Below are 23,881 nucleotides of genomic sequence, written 5' to 3'. Positions count from 1 at the left end.
ATAATAGGTCTGCGCATTTTATAATATACAGAAAAATTCATCATAATAGATCCAGCGTACTATGACCTACTTTCTGTCACCTATCATAATAGGTCCAGTGTATTATGACAGATTTTCACTTATCAATCATAATATAGCGAATTTATTATGATGCAGTTGGATTTACCTATCATAATATGTAGCGTTTTATGATGTAGACTTTTTGACCTATTATAATGTGTAGAATATATTATATGACAAGTAATTGTTCACCTATCATAATATATACTTTTTCATAAATAAGCTTTTATTACATACACTGTTCACCTATGATAAAAACTTATTTTGTAAAAAAAAATTCAATATTACATTTGACATATCCATTCAGTTTACAGTTAATTTCCTGTATTATAATCTCATCAATCAATTTATAATCAATATAACATGAAATGAACATATTCAATTAAACTAACATATAATGAAATTCATTTCAAACATTAAATTGTGTAATATATTTAATACATAATTTGTACATTAAACCATATATTAAATCCAAATATTACATTAACCTACATACACTACTACTAAATTGTAGTCAAGTTTCTATAATTTACTAACATTTAAAATAAAAGAAACCACTTGATTCTAATGTCTTGGGAGCTTCTCAAGTCTAAGCCTTCCACCTTCCATAGACACCCTGCCATGTCAATCAAAAGTTAAAATTGGTCACTGCAAACAAAACAAACCAAATAAAAAAACAAAACAAAACAATGCAATCACAAAACAAGACAATCACAATACAAACTGGATGTTTGTGTTTCGTCAAAATGAGCAACCAAAACAGCATATGATCATGGAGTTTGAGTTTCGTCAGCACCTCTGGTGATAACTTCTGCAGGTTTTATTGTTGAAATGTTTTCATAATTTGAGACAATATTTTCACAATTTTCAATGATATGAGAAGCGTGATGTTAGACACTATTCATCTAATCCAACAACAGATTAAGATAGGAAATGCAGGTTCAGAATTATCAAAAGGAAAAACAAGCGTAATTTCAAGAAATGGAAATGGCACTGTGTTAGTAAATGGGTCACTATAGTAAGTAGCAAACTAACATTCTATACAGAAAGTTTGTACTAGAGTGCACTTCCTTAAGTAGACACAGAGGGACAAAAACAAAGGCATATTAGTGCTATAGTTTTAATGGATATCCAAATATTGTTGAAAGGATACCTTCAAGAGACCCCAGACCAACTCCATCAGCTACAACTAGCCAATTTTGCTGAGAAATGAAATAAGCATCCTCCTGATCTCTCAGTGCCTGAAACTTGTTATTTAGTTGGCTTATCATCTGTCATTCAAGATTCAAACCGAACATCACTCAAGATGTCATGCATGCACAGATTCATCATTATATCCTACCGACCAAAAAGAAGTTTGTCATTATCACCCATAAATAGAATATTTAAATTTAAATTTTATCTTTTGTACAGTTGAAATTATTATTTCTATATATAAGATTGCTAAATTGAATTTTATCTTTAATAACAAAATCCCTATGATTAATTAACATAATTAATATATAATTTAACTGGATGAATATATATATATATATATATATATATATATATATATATATATATATAACATGGGTTATGGCATAGAAACTCTCCTAGATCCAACGTAAATGCATTTTAGACTCTCTAAACACATCATGCTACAACCAATCAACGAATAATACACAATTGAATGAAACAAAAAAACTTCCTTCTTTTTGGAACAAAAAAAGTGCCTATTATTGTCAGAACAAGGCAAAAGCTTAAGAAATTTCACAATCGTGTCAGATAAAGTGTTACAAGAGGATTTTAAAACACTAAGAAATACTACGTTTTTATCAGAAGGGGTTAAAACGATAGCAGAGGAAGGAAGATTTATACTCACATATGATAAGGATATTTAAGTGAAAGAAGTTATAGTCAGTCACATGGAACCCACCAACAATTGGTTCGGCAACATCCTTTATATATAGGCTCCCCATCTACAAACTGGAAATATATATTTGAACAAATTATTATTAAGAGTTGTCACAGTTCATACACATGATGAGGTTATCTATATCTAAATCAGCAACTATGCAATAAAGCAGAATGGTCATTGAATTTATTTAAATATTTTGATGAATACTTTTCCAATTTATTCAACGGTATTCTTATACATGATTTTTTCCCCATAGAGGGACATGTCCCTTACCCCATGGGCTACCTTTTGAGATTAAGTACTTGAATCAGACTCAAACTCAAATTCCTATACCTACAATTATAGAAAGCATGTTTTTATTTTATTTTTGTAAAATGTAGTGATAGTTTTTTATGAAAAAGTTAGTCAAGGTTATTTCTCATATTAATAAAAAAATGTTTCGTTCCGGTTATGATGTTTTAAAAATAACGTTATTTTTCATAAAAATAAACTATAACAAAAAGCTCTACATCACTGTACCTTTTTAATGAAAAATTGTGTTCTTCATAAGCATTTTAGTTAGAAAAATATCATCTGGCAATGATATGAAGGACTTGGAAGTTATTACATACATTAATGCGGTGTCTTTTTCAAGGGTTATACCGTGTAGCTTGCTTTAATTTCACGTTTGGTCCATTCGGAGATGAAGTTTGCAGAGTGCTTGGTGGTGGTCTCGTACCAGGTAAATTCCAATTTCTTAACTATATTGATATACATGCAACTTTTTTCATTGAGATTTTCTTTTTGCTTTTTCCTACCTTTTTGTTCTACATGTTTTAAGAATTTTTCAACTGAATTTTTTTTATGCATTTGTAGCAAGGGTGTTTAACACCATGGTCTCTTGATTTGGATTTTTACTTTTTTCACTGGTTTTTAATTATATATTTTTTGCTGCAAACTATATTAACATATCACTTTATTTATTTCCATAAAATGTGGCTTTTCTATTCTGAATGTAGAGATCAATTACAACTCTAATTAATTCATGCTTAGTTTGCAAAAAAAAAAAAATTGTAGTATCCTTGTACACTGGTTCACCCCATTTTTCTCAAACGTTTTGTCTTGATCATGTTTGAAAGAAATTGTTCAGTTGATGGGTGTAGACTTGTTTAAAAAGATGCAACTTCTGGTGATTTTTCTAGGTGAATGGATGGTGGTTATTGTTGTGTTATTTATGGATTCTTGTTTTGGTGTTTTGCTCTTGGTGTTTTCATGATCCTAATATTTGAATTCTCATTTTAATGCTTCTAGTTATATATATTAAGCTATCATGTTTCTCTTGATCCAACTACACTTGAAGCCTCCCTACTAATTGCTTTGAGTGGCTAGCACATGTGGTTTTTGCAGGCTCCTTGACTTTAATTGGTGGTGATCTAGTGTTGCAAAGAGTACTCTTTTGCTGCAAGTACGAATTATACTAGCCAATGGTATGTTTAATTTTAACATTTGGGTTGTAAGATAGCTTCAATCATTACGTAAGGTACCATGATGGTAAAGCATCTCTAATTGAATATGTCAGGATTAATGATATGGTTAGGGTCAAGATAAATATTAGGTTATTATTATGGTCAAAGTCTAGGTCAGGATCAGAGTTAAAGTAAGAATCATGGTTAGGGACATGATAAGGGTTAAAGTTAGGGTCAAGGTTATGGTCAAAGTTATAATCGGGGTTAGTGTCGAGGTTAAGGTTAGGGTGAAGGTTAGGGTGAAGATCGGGGTGAAGGGAATGGTCGGGGTTAAGGTTACTGTTAGGGTTGAGATTAGGGTTAGAGTTATGCTTATGGTCATGGGTAAGATAATAGTTAGGGTTACATATAAGATCGGGGTAAGGGTAAAGATCAGGGTGAGGGTGAAAGGTAGGGTTATGGTTATGGTTAGAGTCAGGGTCAGGGTCATGGTTAGGGTCAGGGTCAGGATCGGGGTGATGAGTGAATATTTATGTTCACATTTAAGGTTTTAATTCAATTTTTTTATGACATTTTTGTGCTTAAATGGTTAACTTAAAGTGAATTTGTAACAATTCGATTTATAGGGTTTGAAAATTAAAAATGCTTCAAATGTGATTTTTAGTTACATAAATTATGTTGGATAATCTAATGTTTATTTGTATTCCTGAAGTTAGAAATTTATTCATTTAAAATGAGAATTAAAAGATGTTGAATTAAGGCCAAAAGACATAATTTTATAAAGGAATATACAAGACGCTAAATGCACCCTTGTTTTCATATATAACTTTTATTATATTTAATATAGTATCATGACCAAATTAAAACAAACATCAATTAAAGATAATTTTAATTTAAAATCTATTTATGATAATTTTAATCTAAAATATATAAATAGGTTAAAATTTCTTCAGTTTTAAAGTCTATTTAATAAAAAAAATAACCTTCTTTTCATAAATATCTAAAGCAATTAGTACTAATAAAAAAATTCTGAAATTTTTTTATTAAAGACCTAACACAAGGGCTTTACCTTTTTGGTCTTGAGCGGCATGCTAGAGGGGTGTACTTCCAACACTTCATCCTCCACCTCCAACATTTTCAAAAAATTCCTTTTTAACCTTAATAAATATTATTTAACTTTTTCTCTTTCTTATTCAAATAACCTTGCATCCTTTAATTTTACAACCTTTTAATAAAAAAATTTAAAACTTTTGTATGTAACATCCCATAATCTCACACTTGATAATTTATAATTTATATATTGTAACATTACATTTACGGTAACATCCGTAATCTCACACTTGAAAATTTATAGTTGATATATATCTATACATATGTTTTAAACTCAGATTTCAACTACAAACTCATAAATATAACTCGAATTCTTATAATTTATTCTTCTATCTCTTTCTTCATTGGTACTGGATCAGACGACATTCCTTCATCTGCTTCCGTATATCGAATTATACGATCATCGCACATACACAAACACAAACAAGTAGGGTGAGCTAACATGCAACAAATCATTTATAAAACATGCATAATTACTTTGATATAAAAATATCATATAATAATTATGTCTGACACCCTCATACCATCATACCACAATTCCTATTAGACACTCGTCCCACAATACCCAATAAACACCACAATACCCAATAGACATTGATCTGGATGATACGTTGATGAGCGGTCACGGGAGGTTATGCACTTGTGATGACTTCTACTTCTTCTTACAAATACACTTCCAAAATACTCCATACCATTCACAAGGTTAGTCCTCAACACTATGTCCAAAACCGGTACATAGACCAGGACCTCTTGCCCCTCTCACCACATAATTCATTCTTCTCTACTTGAGACTGAATGATTATTAGAGTATCAGGATAACCTCCAACAACAGGACCCTCAACATCAACATATACAAAAATACCATATCATTACAGAATCTCTCCACGAGACTCATACCATGCTCATATTCCTCGACTCACATTATACCATTACAAAATCTCCCCATAATACTCATATCATGTTCAGATGCATAAATTCAAATAAAATGCAATCCTCACAGAAATCATACAAAATGAATGTATAAATAAATTAACAATACTAAAATATCACTATAAATGGTCACCGGAGAAGAATCAAATGTTTGACGAATCAAACTCACCATAAACGCTAGTACATATGACTAGTCACAACTTACTGGATTAGACCAGGGCTGCTCTATGATCAGGGATGTACCAACTCCGGTTTTTAAGATTCCTCTATCCTACCATCACAATTATAATTCAAAATTTCGTATCTATCACAATAACATGAATTCATTCTTCCGAGATATATCGCATAATAATAGTTTAACAATACATAATCTGTTCAGCAAGATTTAAGTTAAAACTTGTCGAGTAGACTTCCAAGAAAGAGAGGTGCGTCACAATGGACAACTTAAGTACCAAGTCTTTCCTTAGCCAAAGTGTTCCTCAACTAGTTTTAACAAATTTCTTATTTACAGATTCAAAATAACAGCATATAATATTAACACAGAAATTCAGTATAAATAAATATACAGTAAGCATTAACAGTATTCACACAGAATTTCAAGACATGAATAGTAATAAAACAATACTAAATCATAATATAAAATCTTAGAAGGGTTAGTTCCCCTACCTCTATTCCAGACTTCTCTTGTTCCGAATTTGTTTCCCCGAAAACTCTTCAGAACCTCTACTCTTCTTGCAACTAAAAATTTCTCCCTAACTCTTTCTTCTCTATTTCTCAAGCTCTCACTTGATTCTTCTTCTCTTGGTGTAAAATACACTTCCCTCCCATGGCTATTTATAGGTAAAAAAATTTACTATTCATTAATTTTTTTAATATTATTTATTATTTTAATATTATTTTTAAATAATATTTTAATCATTCACTTGATCAAATATGATCCTAACTCCTTCAATGTTACATAGGAATTCTTATCCTTTCAATTTCTTTTTTTACTATTCACTATTTACTATTCACTTTTTACTATTTAATTTTCTTAAAAAAAATCCTAAATAAGTTATCAAAAATTTGAACCTCTCCATCTAGAATTACTATAATTTTATATCCAAAATTTACATTTTTCTATCCATTAAAATTATTATTACTAATAAAATGCTAAAATTTACTATTATAAATATTTTTCATGAGTCTTACATCACTTTAAATTTTTCTTTCTTATTCAAATAACCTTGCATCCCTTTAATTTTACACTCTTTTAATAAAAAAATTTAAAACTTTTGTCTCTTATTTATAATTTAATAAATATGTAATTTAATTTTAAAATCTAATATTATTTAATATATTTTCATATTTTAATAATTATTAAAATATAATTTGTATTATTATAATAGTTATATTAAAAAAGTTAAAATTAAAATAATTAAAATAAAAGTAATAATAATAAAAATAAAGAAACAAAAATAAAAAAAAATAATAATATAAAATCTAATTTAATATATATAAATATATTAAATTATATTAAAATATTAAATTAATGAATTAAGATTTCTAAAATTTTAGACTTTTTAATTACTATTACTTTAATTTTAGTTTTTTTAATATTATTATTACAATAATATAAATTATTTTTTAATAGTATTTAAATATAAAATATATTAAATAATATTAAATTTTTAAATTAAATTAAATAGTTAATAAATTATAAATGAAAAACAAATTTTTAAAAAATTTATTTTCGGAATTAGAAATCGGATAACTATGTTATCAGATACCAAATGATGATTATTTTTTTCAAAATTTATTTTCTATTTAAAATTTAATAATAATTTAATTTAATTTATTATTTTAATATAATTTAATATTTTTATATATATTGAATCAGATTTTATATTATTATTTTTTCTTTTCTATTTTTATTTTTATTACTTTTATTTTAATTATTTTAATTTTAATTTTTTTAATATAATTATTATAATAATACAAATTATATTTTAATAATTATTAAAATATGAAAAATACTAAATTATATTATTTTTAAATTAAATTAAATAGTTATTGAATTATAAATAAAAAGTAAAGTTTTAAAAATTTGTTAGAGGTATGCAATGTTAAAGAGGTGTATGATCACTTTAATAAAAAAAAGTTAAAATAATATTTATTAAGGTTAAAAAAAATTGATAAAATATAAAAAGTGTAGGATGAGGTTGGAGGTACAAATAAAACATTCAAAATGAAATTTAAAAAAAAATAGAGATACATATAAAATATCATAAAGTTAAAATTGTAATTTTTGGAGATGATTAGAGGTGTAAGGTGACACCCATGACTAATAATGTGCGGCTAGGGTTTGTCTATGATGTTGCATTCCCAAGTTTTCTTCTTTTATGCCAATTCCTTTAACATTAAGTTCCCTTTTCATGACGCTCACATCTCTACGCTGTCTTGGATTCCTTTTCCTCTTTCTAAGCAGATGAAGATGGAGGGAATTAGCCTGAATTTGTTATTCTGAAATCTTTACTTAGCCCTTGTTCATTTGAATGGATTTAAGGGACAGTAATTGAATGGATTTAAGAGAATTTAAAGGTAAATTTTTTGTTGTTAATTTGAGCTAATTTTGGAGATAAATGAAAGTGGATTTGGAAGTAAATTTTTTTAATCTGTCGCATCAATCAAATTCTACACTAATCCTCACAACTTTACTTAAAAATCTACTCTCACTTACCTCCAAAATCCACTCAAATAAACAACAAAAAATTTACCTTTCAATCATTTTCTCCTAAATCCATTCAAGTGAACAAAGCTTGAATGTTAAGGGTAAGGGCTTTCTTTGCCTAATTCAGATAAATGATTCTTGTATTAGTTCAAGAAAGGTCAACGGAATTACTTACTCCACTCTCATGAGGAGTTGTCAACTAAGCCTGACGTGGTAATGTACAGCCCAACGAGAGTTATGGTTTCTATTATGAAATGATTTCTAAGGGAATTTTTCATAATCTTTTGATTTACAATTAATAGTCTAGTTTATGGCTTTTTCATTGCTGATAATTTACTAGAAGCTATTGGTTTTGTAAATGAAATTATATTGAACCGTCTCGGACCGACAAGGTGCCGGCATGGGGACTTACTGTCGGATCTCGTGTGAATACCATGCTGGTAGCCGGAATGTGATCTAGCCGGAATATAATTATATTATATATTCATAAGGGTAAAAGTGGAATTACATAATTGAGAAGTTGCAGGAAAAAAAAGGTGCAGTAAAAAGTGATCTTCTAGTAAACAAAAGTGGACTGAGATAGGCCCAACACAATCCAGTAAAGGCCCATGCTTACAACTCAGAGTAAAATTCTTTCCAACCAATAAAAGGTCTAACACAGGAACATTGATGAGATCTAAGGATATATAACATTATTATTGTTTTGGGGTTTAGGGGTTCTGTTGGGAGTGTCAGAAAACAAGGGTTTAAGGATTCTCCAACACAACTTCACTCTTTGCTTGATTTTGTTTTCAGATGGCTTTTATGTCTGGACTTCAGCATCTACTTCGCCAATCCCCACTTCTTCATTCGCACCATGCTTCCATTCGTTTAGCCTCAACTCTCACCTCCCCCAAACTTTTCGTCAGCGGTGAGCTACTATCTCTTCTTTACTCCTTTTCGTTTTCCAAATACCCCTCTTCTATTTGCCTCTTCAATTGATTAAATCAATTGGTTAGTTATGGATGCTAATCGGTCTTCTCTTATTCCATTGTTACTATATATATATATATATATATATATATATATATATATATATATATATATATATATATATATATATATATATATATATATATATATATAGTTGCAATGTGTTATGTTGTTCAATAAACTGTTGTGTGGGTAATAATTTGTTTCTCCTACTAGGTTTGTTTTCAAACTAGCGTTGCAAATTCATCGCACCCATTTTAACATGCTTTTACATGATATTAAAATCCAACTTATGATTTTCACTTGCCCTAGTTTTGTGTTTTGTCGAATTGCAATCCATTCATGGGGGATTTCTCAGAATGACTCTGTTTGTTTAAACATAAGTTATGCCTAAGTAAAAGAGAAGAACACCCTCCTTAGAAAAACGTCTAGTCCCTCTAAAACTTGGGAAGTGCACTTTGGGGATTGTAGCTAGCTTGACTATTTTATACACTTTGATTGATCTTTAGCTGCACTTTTGAGGGGTTGGATCCCTTTGTTAAGACATATTCTGCATAATTCATTTAACTGTTGTTTTCTCTTGGTTCTGTGGTATGGGAACCTAGATGTTGAATGGGGTTTGTTGTACAAGTACCTCTTTTCAAACTTTAGAATCACCTCTAAGGTGTGCACATGGATACAAATATCCCGAGGCAGGAACACCCAGAACATATTTTTAACTTTGCCAAAAATTAGTCACATTTGGAGTAGTTATTCACTGTCACAAGTGGGTCATTGGTGTGTCCACAAACCTAGAAGCTTTCTTTTGATTAAGGAGGGCAACAAGTTAAGATTATTTGTACAGTCTGTTATTTTAAGTGAAATTTCTGGGGTAGTTTCTTTGTTACAATATCCATTTCGTTTTTCCATATATGTATCTTTTTGTAGGTTTCTTCTTGGTGGAAATCTTGCCCTATAAATCACGCCTGTGTTGTTTGTTTTTATTTGCCTTCTTGTCTGACTAAAGGAATTGTATATCCTCCTCTGTCTTCATTCTTTCCTTCGAACATGCTCCTCTTTTTATTAAAAAAAGCAGTGGTCTAGTGATGAATGTGGATTAGAACATTATAAAACTGAAAATAATTAGTCAAAATTGTTTTCTTCTGCAGTAAAAGAAAAGAGAATCTATGGAACTCGATAGTTCAAATCCAATCTGCAGATCTAATTTGGTTTAATTATATATCTTTGTTGCATCATAAATTTCTGTTCCAAGCAACGCAAGTTTAAACAAGAGATAAACTATAGCTCTTATTTAGGATAATTTCCTTAGAAAACCTTGTTGGATTCCAGCAGTCAAGATTTTCCTTGTAAAGGTTACACTTTTATTTCTGTCTCATGGACACTTCCGTGAACCTTGAATGGACCAGTTTTCTGGTCTATTTGACATGAACTTCAATTAAGTTATATTATACCTTTTGGCCCCATTTGATGTATGAAATCTCTAGGTGTATTATATTATGTATAATGTATGAAGACGTGTATTACAATAACCGGTGCATGCATGTAAATTATTTTTCGAATCCTTTTGCTGGTTAAAAAATTTCAATATATTCATCTAACGTGCGATAGTTATATGATTCTGCATTTAACATTTATGAATGTGAATACTATGCATACGGACAGGTCTCTCTAGATTGACAACAGATGAAAAACTTAAGGAAGCATTTTCTTCATTCGGGCAGCTGGTGGAAGGTAATCATAAGTTTTTTCCCTCTTACCATAACATGTTTTGCTTGATCTTGAGTTCATTTTGAATTTTCATTATCCAGCTAAGGTGATAACTGATAGAGCCTCTGGAAGATCAAAGGGATTTGCCTTTGTAACTTATACAACCATAGAAGAAGCTGAAAAGGCTAGAGAAGGAATGAATGCTAAATTTTTGGATGGATGGGTTATATTTGTTGATCCTGCTAAACCAAGAGAGTCTAGACCTCCTCAGCAATCACGGCCCCAACCCTCTGAATCAGGTTTCACTGTTAACAAAACAGTTGGGTGGTGTGGTTGAGCACTAAATAAACTTTAATTATGGTCACCATATTTGGATGATTTTTTAGAGACTGATTCAAATCAGCCAATTATACTACAATTTGTTGAGAAATATTTGCATCAAACAGTTGAAATTGACAATTAAACTCTGGGCGCATCACCCAACTTGTTTTCCATGGTATTGTATCAGCCATATATCTCCACTGAATTCTTGGAAGTTAATTACATTCCCTGATTTTAAAAGTTAATACTTATCTTCTATCTAAACCTTAAAGAAAGCCTTTATGGAGAGCTTTTGGACATTTACATTGGAATAGTAATTTCAAGAATTCTTTGTAGTATATTTTCAAATATAAACGAGAATAAATCTTCTGATCTACTTTACCAGTGCCGCACAACACTCAAAATTGAAACTATTTTTTATGATGTTCTGTATAAATTTTATTTAATGCATAGCAAATGAGTTAATTGATTTGAGTTAGATTAGGCTTTAAAAAAAGTCTCATTTTGCAGGTTTATAAACTAAAGAACCAACTTTGACCACTTTAGGAAATTTTTGATTATCATTCTTTTCGTACAGACTTTTAGAATCATTTTTAAAAAATATAATATATTTTGAAATTGCAATTATTTTTATGTATAGGAAAAATAATATATCGTTGAAGTATCTTGTAGTAATTTCTGTAATTTTTGTCTTTTGAATAGGTTCACAGAATCTTCAACACAATTTTGAAATCTATTATTTTATACAAAAGTAATCATAAATACTTTGCGGATCACATCCCAAATTTGTATCATAGAGCATATTAACAGTTAAATTATAATTAAATCTTTGAAAGAAAACATGAATGCATTCTGTAATAAAAAAAATTACGAGAGAATCAATTCATGGTTTTAATTAGCGTAAACCTTAAACTTATCCTCTAAAATGCGAACAAAGTAACAACTATTAAAATTGTGATAAAGATAAAATAAAAGCATGTTAAAATGGGTATACTGAATTTGCAACATTAGTTTGAAGACAACCCTCATGAAGCAAAAGTTTAAGGAGATAAATGGAAGCAGCGGCTGATGATTTTAGACTTATTTCTTGTTTGATTTTAATCCTCTTACTTTTATACTTGATCCATTTTTTTTATAAGGATGGAAATAGGGTTTTGTTCTTTCAAAACATATATTTTCTCTGACTAGGCTAATCCTTGTTGACTACAAAATGTGATATTCTTTTAATATTTTGAAATATATTATTTATTAATGTATCTGTGCCTTATTTTTTTATCAAGTGAAAATGATATTTAGCTATGTCACCCTAATTGTTACTTTGAACATTTCTCGTATTTATATTTACCATTTGGTTGATAAATAATAATTAAAAAATATTTTTGTATAATATGATCAATTGGTCAGTTTAAGACTGGATGATTTTTTGGAACACTCAGATAATTGAACGGCGGACCTTAAGCGATGTTAATGATAATTAAGTTAGAACTAAATATGATCATTATTAATTGAGTCGTAATTGGGTCAGCATTAATTTGAAGTTCACTCTAGAGTCTATCAATATAGGTTTAAGGTATTATGGTAGGTTGGTTATATTTAATACACATTTATTGCTAGTATAGTTGAATCCTTACTAAATTCTTCTGGAGGTAACTTCTAGTTCGACCAAAGTAAAAGAGAAACTTTGACCTGAACTTGAAGTTGAAAAGAGTTGACCTCGACCTCACAGGCCGAAACAATTCTCAAAAATTTGAATTTTTAAAAACTTAAACTAATAAAATAATCACATATTTGACAAACATATCAAACCTATCTAAAATAAAAACTAAGATAACAAACTCGTAAGAAAATTACTCAACTACTTTTATTTAATTGTGTGACATGTATTCATTTTTATTGGCTTTTTAGTCATTTACTACTCATAAAATACCATAAATGACTTTATATCTAAGTTAAACACCTCTATATTTAAGTGTTATTTGGACTTTTCTTATTCCATGTATTCACCTGTATGTATTTTTGCGGTTCTTCTTTGAAATTGAAATCTATTCAAATACCAAATGTTGTGTCTAGGAGTTATGTAATTTTAACTTTTAGAATATTTTCTTCGTGTACCATATGCCTGTATAGGCATGTCGATTTTAGGCCTCATCATCACTTGACCTCAATTTAACATCTCACAATGTTCCCAACCACGTGGTCTTTCTTGGCCTCAACCTCTTGGCTTTGTTTAGACTCAGTTGTCAAGACTTTCAACTTCAAGCTTAGTCTCGGTCAAGCCTTAATATATCGGGCTTGTTTGGCCTCAAGATCACCTGTCTCGTTTAGACTTTATTTAACTGTGTAGCTATGTCCAACCTCAAGCATTGGCTCTTGATTCAACCTCAATTGAATGACCACCTACAACTACATTATGAATGACCATTCAACTTCTCCTTCAAAGGCTCGACCAATTAGTATCATAACTTGATTTGACTTCTACCTAGCCTTACTTGACTTCATCATTAACCTGGTTGTTGGCTTACTAGTCTTAGGGTCTTAGCCAATGTCCAACAACCTTTCAACTTTAGAATAATAGATGTTCATTGTTGAACAACTTTTTGGTCGCACAAAAAGTCAATAAACCTAGTCCCCACTAATGTAGTATATAGGGCTGACCAGGAATCAATCCAAGGACTTGACAAAATTGAGTTTAGAATTATAGAATTAAACCTAGTTACTTATTCACAAAAAACTAAAACTAGGTGGGGAAAGAAGGTGTAAAACTGTAATTTGAAATATGAAACTAAGTAATAATGCATGTATCTACTAAAACTAATCAATGAATGCAAGAGTGTGATATATGTGATGAAAACAGAAACTGTAAAAAAAATATAGATGCACTGATGTTGCATAAATGAGTAAATGAAAATAATGCATGACTTCTATCCTAAAATCATATACTAATGCAAATAATGGAACCTAAACTAATGATCATTCATGAATAAATATTAGGACCTAAAAACAATATTCTTATCACACTATGTAATTAACAATGAAGAGCAAAATATAAAATGAAATGTAAAACGCGAAATTGAAATAACTGAAGTGAATGGTGGAGGAAGTAACATATGACAATTGAAAACAGAAATGAGACATCTAAACCTAAGTACCTATAATGGGAACAACTCAAAAAATAGAGTAAAGTTCAAACACAGTTTTGGCATTAGGTTTAATTTTAAACTTTAAAATATATTATGTTTCAATAAGACATCTTAAAAAGTTATTAGGCCCTCTTTAGGGTCCTAAGGCACCTGACTCAAATACCTATGATATTCATAGTTTCTTTTAAATCTCAAGTTAAACCCAATCGCCTACAACTGCACTCTCCCTTATGATACCTAAATTGCTAAAAAATATAACCGTGTGATAAATCAAAACCTAGTTAAGTAATATGGGAGTCATATGAACCAGAATATGCAAACTAGTTAAATGTGTAAGGGTGTAGGTTATCAGACTAGACAATTCAGTATCTCAATCTAGTGGCATCAAAATATATTCTTCAGTTCGGTAGCATCAAGCCGAATTCCTTAATCCAATAGCATGAAACCATATCTTTTAATCCGATAGCATTAAACACATTATTCAGTATGACGAGATTAAACTAAGTTCCTCAATCTAGTAACATCAAACAAGATTCTACAATTTGATAACATCAAGCCACATTACTCACTCATATGTCATTAAATTGTATTTCTCAATCTGACAATATCAAACTGGATTCATAAGTTCGATATATCCCTTTATTAAGCGAAACATTAATTTCAATTGTTTCTCATCGAATTGATATCCTTAACCATATTTCATACTTTGATATGTCCATCAACATAAAAAAATCATCCACCATCCGAACAACCACTAACAACGTTTACTAATCAAACAGTAACCCACTCATAATAAAACTGTATTTGCTAAAAAGGATTGAGATGAAAAATATAAATGAAAATAAGAAGTGAAAGAAGTGTAGAGAACGAGGTGCTGCGGAAAAAAAGGAAAAAATATATCATAAAAGATTTTTATCCAAATCAAAATCAAAATTTTGTCATCTGCGTCTCCAAATTTTTCAAAAACTATTTATTTAACCTTAATAAATATTTTATTTTCCTTTTTATTAAAGTAACTACGAATCCCGTTAACCTGCACCCTTTTAACTAAAATTTTTAAAATTTTGTTTTTTTATTTTTAATTTAATAACTATTTAATTTAATTTAAAAATTTAATATATTTTCATTTTTTAATAATTATTAAGATATAATTTATACTATTATAATAATTATATTAAAAAATAAAAATTAAAAAAATTAAAATAAAAGTAATAATAATTTATATTAGTTTTTAATTATTTTATTAGTTTATAATTTCTTTTAATTTTTGTATGAATTTTTATTACTTTTATAAATGTTTAATTAAATAATTTATAATGTTAAAAAATAATTTGTATAATTTTATTAAATTTAATAAACAAATTGATGAAAAAATAAAAATAGAGGTATGAAAAAATATATATCCAATATAGAACATTTTTGAGATGCTATGCATGCTTTAAAATTTGCATTTCACACTTACAAATCCCCTCGTAAAGTATTTTTTTTAATATATTATTTATTGTTTGTTACCTTGTATTATTTAATGTTTCATTCTATTTCATTACATGTTTTTAAAAATCATATATTAAATTTCTGTTTCGTTAGTTTAAAATGTTTAAAATATTTTATTATATTATTTTCAAATTTATGTTTCGTACATGTACAAGTTTTTTTTTAAAATATTTTATTATATTATTTTAAAATTTAAAAGTTTGTTTATTTTAAATGTAAAAGTTTATTAGACTAATTTAAAATATTTAATTATATTATTTATAAATGTTTAAATAGATAATTTTTATGAATATTTAAAATTTATTAAAAATATAAATTTATTTAAAATTCATATAAAGAATTATAAAAATTATTATGTAGTTTTAAGTATTATTATTTTTTGGTGTTTTTATTTTTAACTTTATTAAATTATTTTTTTATTTTATAATTTAATTATAAATGTTTAATTTATTCTATTAACTTTTAATTTTGTTATAAAATAAATTATATAACTTTATTTTTTTAATTTATTTAAAGAAACATGTGTGCAAAGATTTGCACTTGTACATTAAAAAAGTTATTTTCAAAAAAATATTAAATAGTTTTAAATAAGGGTGATTTAGGAATTGTCGAAACATTTGGAGGTGCAAGAGTATGAAGGGTTTGGAAGTGGAGGGTGATACTCTCTAAGAGTGTACTGGGATCAGCCCAACCAACTATTAAATATAGGCCCATGTGTTTACAAATTGGAATAGGCACTTAAACAAAACTCTACTACTCCTTTGTGCTCCCATCGTCTTCTAGGGTAACCACGGCGCCACTTGAACAAGTGCGGCCATATCCAACCATTTTCTTCTCTTCTATTCTCAGGTTTTCTTCTCTCTCCTTTCTTTCCTTTCCGTATTTATCGCTATTTTTGCTTTCTACCTTTCCTACCCTTATTTCAAACCCTATCGTTCTAGACGATTCTGAACCTTCGCCACTGCGAGTGACGGTGGAGCACGATAAAACCATCTTTCGCATTTTCGATTCACCAGATCCCGATAATTTTGAATCCTTCTCTGTTCTGTTCGCTCCTACAACCCTAATACACTTTGCAGTTTTATTGGTTCTCAATTCGTCATTTTATCTGCTGTTTAATTGGTTTTAGCGTGTCGTAGACGCTGTTAATTTCAATTGTCATAGTCGTGAATCTGTTTCTCATTTTTCACCTTCCACACAATATCCATCTGATTTTAGGGAAAGTAGGCAAATTTACTTGATTCCTCAGTTTACGAATGTAATCTCTTTATTTGGATTTCTACACCCTGAACTGTGAACCTTTGTGATGAAAATTTCATTTTAGATATCTCTTGTTTTTTGTTTGTTATCCTTGTTCTGTTTTTTGTTTGTTACCCTTATTTGTGCGTTTTTTATTTGTATCTGGACAGGGGTGTCATATTCCTGTGAGTGTTCAGTATGACATCGTTCTTAAAGCCCGAGAATGCTCTGAAAAGGGCGGAAGGTTAGTTAAAGAAATACTTATATAACTTTTGTGATCTACGTATAATGTTTATGTATAATGGTAATGATGCAGTTGAATGATTCTGAATTTTTTTTATAAATTTGCAGAGTTAATCAATGTTGGGCAGAAGCAGGATGCTCTACAGACTCTGCATGACCTTATTACCTCAAAGAGATACAGAGCATGGCAGAAGACACTTGAAAGGATTATGTTTAAGTATGTTGAACTTTGTGTTGACATGCGCAAAGGCCGGTTTGCAAAAGATGGGCTTATTCAGTATAGGATAATATGTCAACAAGTCAATGTTAGTTCACTGGAGGAGGTGATCAAACACTTTATGCACCTGTCAACTGAGAAAGCTGAACAAGCTCGGAGTCAAGCACAAGCATTAGAAGAAGCCCTTGATGTTGATGATTTAGAGGCTGATAAAAGGCCAGAGGATTTGATGTTGAGCTATGTCAGTGGTGAGAAAGGAAAGGACAGATCTGACCGGGAGCTTGTCACCCCATGGTTTAAATTTCTTTGGGAAACTTACAGGACAGTGCTTGAGATACTGCGGAACAACTCAAAACTGGAAGCATTATACGCTGTAATTCTTCATCTTTTTTACAACTTGATGTTATGTATGCATCATGTGTAGTATCTTAACCTAAAAAAGTATAGATCTTAAGCTAAATAGTTTTGATATTTATTTATTTTTACTACTAATGATTCTTGACTTGTTAATTATTCCTTCTCTCTTCGAATGGGGTTGTTGGCTTGTTTTGATAGACTGGAAAATGTCCTCTCTTTTACTATGGTGGTCCTGAATTCTACCCTGTACTAAATGTAAACATTAAAATGTGGCATGTATTTCTCACTGTTGGTATTTGACTGATTGTTTTTAGGATATATTGTTGTTCTATTCTTATACATCTTTATTTTTTCAGCTGTTATATGCTTCTCTAGATGATAATGATAATTGAAGAAGGATTTCTTTTTTCTTTTGAAAACCTGAACTCCCATTGCACCCTAATGCTATTTGCAGATGACAGCTCATCGAGCTTTCCAGTTCTGTAAGCAATATAAACGAACAACAGAGTTCCGCAGACTGTGTGAAATCATAAGAAACCATTTGGCTAATCTCAACAAATACCGTGACCAACGAGACAGGCCTGACCTTTCAGCTCCTGAAAGCTTACAACTGTATCTTGATACTAGAGTTGAGCAGCTGAAAATTGCCACTGAACTTGAACTCTGGCAGGTTGGCATTTCTCATTTTTATTTATGCATCTGTTACATGTTTGTTTTGTTAATGTTAAAGGCATTGAGAGTTTTGGGCAATAACCTAACTTTTTTTCTGTGTGCAGGAAGCCTTCAGATCAGTAGAGGATATACATGGGCTGATGTGCCTGGTCAAGAAAACTCCCAAGCCATCCTTGATGGTTGTTTACTATGTGAAGCTGACAGAAATATTTTGGATATCGTCAAGTCATCTTTATCATGCATATGCATGGTTCAGGCTCTTTTTATTGCAGAAAAGCTTCAATAAGAACCTGAGTCAGAAGGATTTGCAACTAATAGCTTCATCTGTCGTTCTTGCTGCACTTTCAGTGCCTCCTCATGACCGTACACACGGTGCCTCTCATTTGGAACTGGAGCATGAAAAAGAGAGAAATTTGAGAATGGCCAATCTCATTGGCTTTAATCTTGAGAGTAAACCTGAAAGCAGAGAAATGGTATATTTTCCTCTCAATTGTAGTTGTCCTAAAGTCGCATATGAAGGTCTGTTTTGTTAATCTTACTATTTGCTTATGTTTTCTTTTTGGTTTGCCCCCAGCTCTCAAGATCATCACTTCTTGCTGAACTGGTAAGATATTCTTTTTAAGTTCATCTTTTTTCTTTTTTAAAGTTTGAATGTGTTTTATTTGGCACTTCAATATTTAATTTATTTCTGAATTCCTTTATTTATATTGTGTTTACACTTGTAGTTGCCATTATAATTACCATACATTGATGCATATGCTCTGTGGAACAGGGTTTCAATTCAATTGAGGATATCTACTTTTAAAACAACTTTTCATTTGTGTGATAGGTTTCCTTTTTATATTATATTTGATGTTCTAGTGACTTTTATTTGGTGTTCTTCATCAACTTATTGTGTGCATTTGCCAAGTTACAAATACATCTCTTTCTCTTTGCTGCAGCTTGTTTGATTTTTTTTTTAAAATCTTGGTCACTTGTATCTTTCACCTGCTGCCTGTAAATATTTGCTGCATTGTAATTATTTTTACTGCAATCTTTATTCACCATTATGACTTTAAGATTATGAGGATAAAATGAAAGCAAGATACATAATATGATTTAGTTGATGGTAATTGTGGCAGAAGATGCCTACTAAACATTACTAACTTAGTAAGACTTGTAACCATGGAATCTGAATATTGTAACTATTTTCAATTTCTTAAGTGACGATGGTGATTAATTTGAATTCTCCTTAACTGTCATAGTTATCTTGATTCAATTGTTTTTACTCAATGACATAAATGCTTTTCCAGTTCATACTGGCTTCAATTGCAAGCCTGCTGTATTGCATATGGTATATTGATTATGTATTTTGGAAGTTGAATGGACTCTGGGTAACCAGCGTTTAAATGTATTTTGGAAGTTAAATGCACTCATTACGAAATAATGCTGCCAAACTCAGACAGTTTGTGTCTGTTGGTCCATTACAGGCATCCAAGGGAGTGATGTCTTGTGTGACTCAGGAAGTGAAAGATGTTTACCATCTTTTGGAGCATGAATTTCATCCCTCAGATCTTGCATTAAAAGCACTGCCCTTGATAACTAAAATCTCAAAGTTAGGGGGGAAGCTTTCTACAGCTTCTTCTGTTCCAGAAGTACAGTTGTCTCAATATGTACCATCACTGGAAAGACTAGCTACTATGAGGTTGCTGCAGCAGGTGCACTTTCCTTTTTGTACTCCTTTGTTATGTTGGGGATGAATAATAAACATGTTTTCCATTCTGTTTTGTGATTTAGCAAGTTAACGTGTTTCCTCTGTGTTCTAGGTGTCCAATGTTTATCAGACAATGAAGATTGAGACTTTATCTGGGATGATTCCGTTCTTTGACTTCTCTGTAGTTGAAAAGATTGCCGTAGATGCTGTAAAGCAGAAGTTTGTATCGATGAAAGTTGATCACATGAAAAATGTTGTGATCTTTTGCAAAACGGTATGTTCATTGTGTTGTGATTGGCCCCCTCTAAAATTGGTAACTTTACAAAAGCATGGGTTTGTTTATCATTTTTATTTCTGTGTAATGGTTTCTTGTTAAATTAGTTGTTTTTGTAACAATGTTATGAAATGTCTAGTATCAGCTGTTGTGAATCATCATTTTTATCTAGTTTGCTGTATGTCAGCACAGTTCTACTTATCAGTTGTTTTATGGCAATTGCTTCATTTATAATGCAGAGTCTTGAGTCAGATGGCTTAAGGGATCACTTGGCCAATTTTGCTGAACAATTAAATAAGGCCCGACAAATGATTTATCCTCCTGATAGGAAACCATCTAAACTTGGAGCTTTACTTCCAACTTTGACAGAGGTTGTTGCCAAAGAACACAAGAGGCTTCTTGCCCGAAAATCAATCATTGAGAAGCGTAAAGAAGAACAAGAACGACAGCTTCTTGAAATGGTATGCGTTTCTGAATTATAACTTTTTTTTTCTTCTGTCTGCTTTTATTGTGGGTAACAACTGTTCACTAAAGCTTCTTTGGTAAGCTCTAAAAGTTATTATTTCTGTAACAAATTGACCCAAGATATCACTTTTTATTAATGGATATTGAGTTGTGTATATTTTTGAAATTATTTGACTTTTTTCTCTAATATTTATGTTTAAAGGAACGAGAGGAGGAGTCAAAAAGACTAAGACTTCAGAAAATAACTGAAGAAGCAGAACAAAGACGGCTTGCCACCGAGTATGAACAGAGGAAAAATCAGAGGATCCTCAGGGAGATAGAAGAGAGGGAAATTGAAGAAGCCCAAGCTCTACTTCAGGAAGCTGAAAAGCGTATTAAAAAGAAGGGGAAAAAGCCAATAATAGAGGGAGTAAGTTGGAGTCTGTTTTGTTAAATAAAATTCTTGATTTGTTTGGTCTGCAAATGTTGACTATAAACCCTATCTGTAGGACAAAATGACCAAACAGACCTTGATGGAGTTAACTTTGACTGAACAACTCCGGGAAAGACAGGAAATGGAAAAGAAGTTGCAGAAGTTAGCAAAAACAATGGATTATTTGGAAAGAGCAAAAAGAGAGGAGGCTGCTCCCCTTATTGAAGCTGCGTATCAACAACGTTTAGTGGAAGAGAGGCTTCTTCATGAGCGTGAACAACAGGTATGTGTGGATTACTCTTGTTTGCATCTGTGCTTGTGTAACTTTGACATTGGCTTTTGTACATTCCTTGTCATCACCTCCTACAACACTCTATTTGAGCCAATTTATATCTTCTAACTGAATCAAACTTTGACATTGGCTTTTGTACATTCCTTGTCATCACCTCCTACAACACTCTATTTGAGCCAATTTATATCTTCTAACTGAATCAAACTATTAATGATGCAGCAAGAAGTTGAACTGAGCAAACAGAGGCATGAGGGAGATCTCAAGGAGAAGGAGAGGCTTGTTCGAATGATGGGCAATAAGGTTAGTGTGGACAATCTGTTTAGCTTCTGAAATGTTTTTTTCTATCATCTTGGGCAAATTGTATTTTCTATCCTTTTCTTTTTTTTTTTACTACCTATTGTTGCCATTGGCCATAAAATTACCGCAACTATCAACTATTATCTAATTTAGCCTATAAAGCAGGGTCTTGCCTTTGGCTGATTTCTTCTTTTGTGATTTATTATGCAGGAGATATATCAGGTCCGAGTTGTTAGTCATCGCCAAGCAGAGTTTAATAGATTAAGAAGAGAACGGGAAGAGAGAATCTCTAGGATTTTGCAGTCAAGGAAACAGGAAAGGGAAAAGATGAGGAAGTTGAAGTATTATCTCAAATTAGAAGAAGAGAGACAACAAAAGATGCGTGAGGAGGAGGAAGCACGGAAACGTGAAGGTATTTTTTGGCCCTTTGTAGGAAAAGTTCAATATATACATTTTCTTTGGATCTTTTTTAGAAGTTTGAATATTTTTTTTTAAAAATCACCGAGATTGTCATATGTTGTTTTTCAATTCACCTTTTATATTTCGCTTAACTCAATGTAGTAATAACCTATCGTATGTATTTATCAATGTTTTGGTTCTGTTGAAATTCAGAGGCGGAAAGGAGAAAGAAGGAAGAGGCTGAACGTTTAGCGAAACTGGCCGAGATAGCTGAAAAACAGAGGCAGAGAGAGCGGGAACTCGAAGAAAAAGAGAGACAAAGGAAAGAAGCATTGTTAGGCAGAGCTGTTGAACCAGCTCCTCCTGCGCGCCAATCGGAACCCGTAACAGCTCCTGCTGCGGCAGCTGCAGCTGCTGCAGCTCCAAACCCAGGGAAATACGTGCCTAAGTTCATGCGAGATAGAGCTGAAAGAACAGGCACTGCTCCTCCTCCGGAAACAGATCGCTGGAGTAACAGTAGCAGCAGGCCAGATGGTGACAGGAGGCCGGATGGTGACAGGTGGCGTGGTGATGATCGGCGAAGTAGTTATGTTAGTGGTGGAGGTTCAAGGTCATCATCTTCTTGGTCCAGGAATCCGCGTTGAACATTTTGTCCCCTGAATTATTGCTGGTTACTTTTTGGAGTTCTCTGTACTCTCCCATTTTACGTTCTAGAATTCTTTTTGATGCTGAGTTAAATTTATTATCTTAATACTCACAGGTCCTCTATTGTATTGAGGAACATGCCAGCAAAATTTTCTATTTATGATTGAGTGGATTGAAAATGGTAATTGAAGTTTCAACTTGTTTAGACTGGTACTTTCATCCTATTTTCTTATGTAGAAAATAACTAGTAGCTTTGGTGGTTTTGTACTATTTTATCTCTTTCTTTTCAGAACCTTCTGCTGCACTGATTTAAATTACATTCCAAAATATATCTCGGCATTCTTCCTGTGCCTTCGTAAAATGAACTCTTAAATAATCGATTGATTAATGTCGAGATGAGAAGTGGAAACAAACTGAATGGAAATATAGTAGAAATTTCGGAACTCGAATATATAAAGGAAAAATTTAAGTACTTTAGCTGATTAAAAATGCATAGAGGCGAATAGGATAATGTTTATGTTAGTTTTTTTCTTTTTAAGTTATTTTTTGGTGGAAGAACAGTATATTATTTAAGGAAAGTAAATACGACGTAAGTGAAATTGAGGAGATCATGTTAAGGAGTAAATATAGTTGAGGTGGATTGTACCGTATACCGTATATTCACGATCTCTATTCGAAGCTTAGGAATTTGTGGGTGCAACAGTGGAGTACAGCAGTATGTGGGGCTCACCTAGTTCGTAGATGACCGACTTAGATTAAGTGGGCATCTAATCTAAGTTGATGGCTTTTTTGGGCATAATAATTTTCTTATTCCTATTTACACTTTAGTTTTTAGAAGAATGGCCGTTAGAATTTTCTTCTCATATTAAAAAACAAATTTTACTGTTGAA

General features: G+C 31.0%; 2 protein-coding genes across 2 annotated transcripts; both read left to right on the top strand.

The window, feature by feature from the left end:
- The first annotated feature begins 8,829 nt into the window (after window positions 1-8,829).
- LOC124825599 (organelle RRM domain-containing protein 2, mitochondrial) lies at window positions 8,830-11,397 on the top strand. Its single transcript, XM_047298251.2, has 3 exons — window positions 8,830-9,062; window positions 10,787-10,855; window positions 10,933-11,397. Exons 1-3 carry the CDS (start codon window positions 8,948-8,950, stop codon window positions 11,166-11,168), a joined length of 420 nt encoding a protein of 139 aa, XP_047154207.2. The 5' UTR covers window positions 8,830-8,947; the 3' UTR covers window positions 11,169-11,397.
- A 5,110-nt stretch (window positions 11,398-16,507) lies between these two features.
- Window positions 16,508-23,196, top strand: EIF3A (eukaryotic translation initiation factor 3A). The gene is made up of 14 exons (XM_047298249.2): window positions 16,508-16,635; window positions 17,196-17,269; window positions 17,377-17,858; window positions 18,297-18,512; window positions 18,619-18,987; window positions 19,089-19,118; window positions 19,984-20,211; window positions 20,320-20,481; window positions 20,721-20,942; window positions 21,149-21,355; window positions 21,435-21,641; window positions 21,870-21,950; window positions 22,158-22,359; window positions 22,560-23,196. The coding sequence occupies exons 2-14, from the start codon at window positions 17,224-17,226 to the stop codon at window positions 22,988-22,990; spliced, it is 2,883 nt and encodes a 960-aa protein (XP_047154205.1). The 5' UTR covers window positions 16,508-16,635; window positions 17,196-17,223; the 3' UTR covers window positions 22,991-23,196.
- Window positions 23,197-23,881: the final 685 nt, after the last annotated feature.

Source organism: Vigna umbellata, chromosome 5, assembly GCF_029865625.1.
Source record: "Vigna umbellata cultivar VRB3 chromosome 5, Vumbellata_1.0, whole genome shotgun sequence".
Lineage (NCBI taxonomy): Eukaryota > Viridiplantae > Streptophyta > Magnoliopsida > Fabales > Fabaceae > Vigna > Vigna umbellata.
This window is presented reverse-complemented; position numbering and strand designations above follow the sequence as displayed.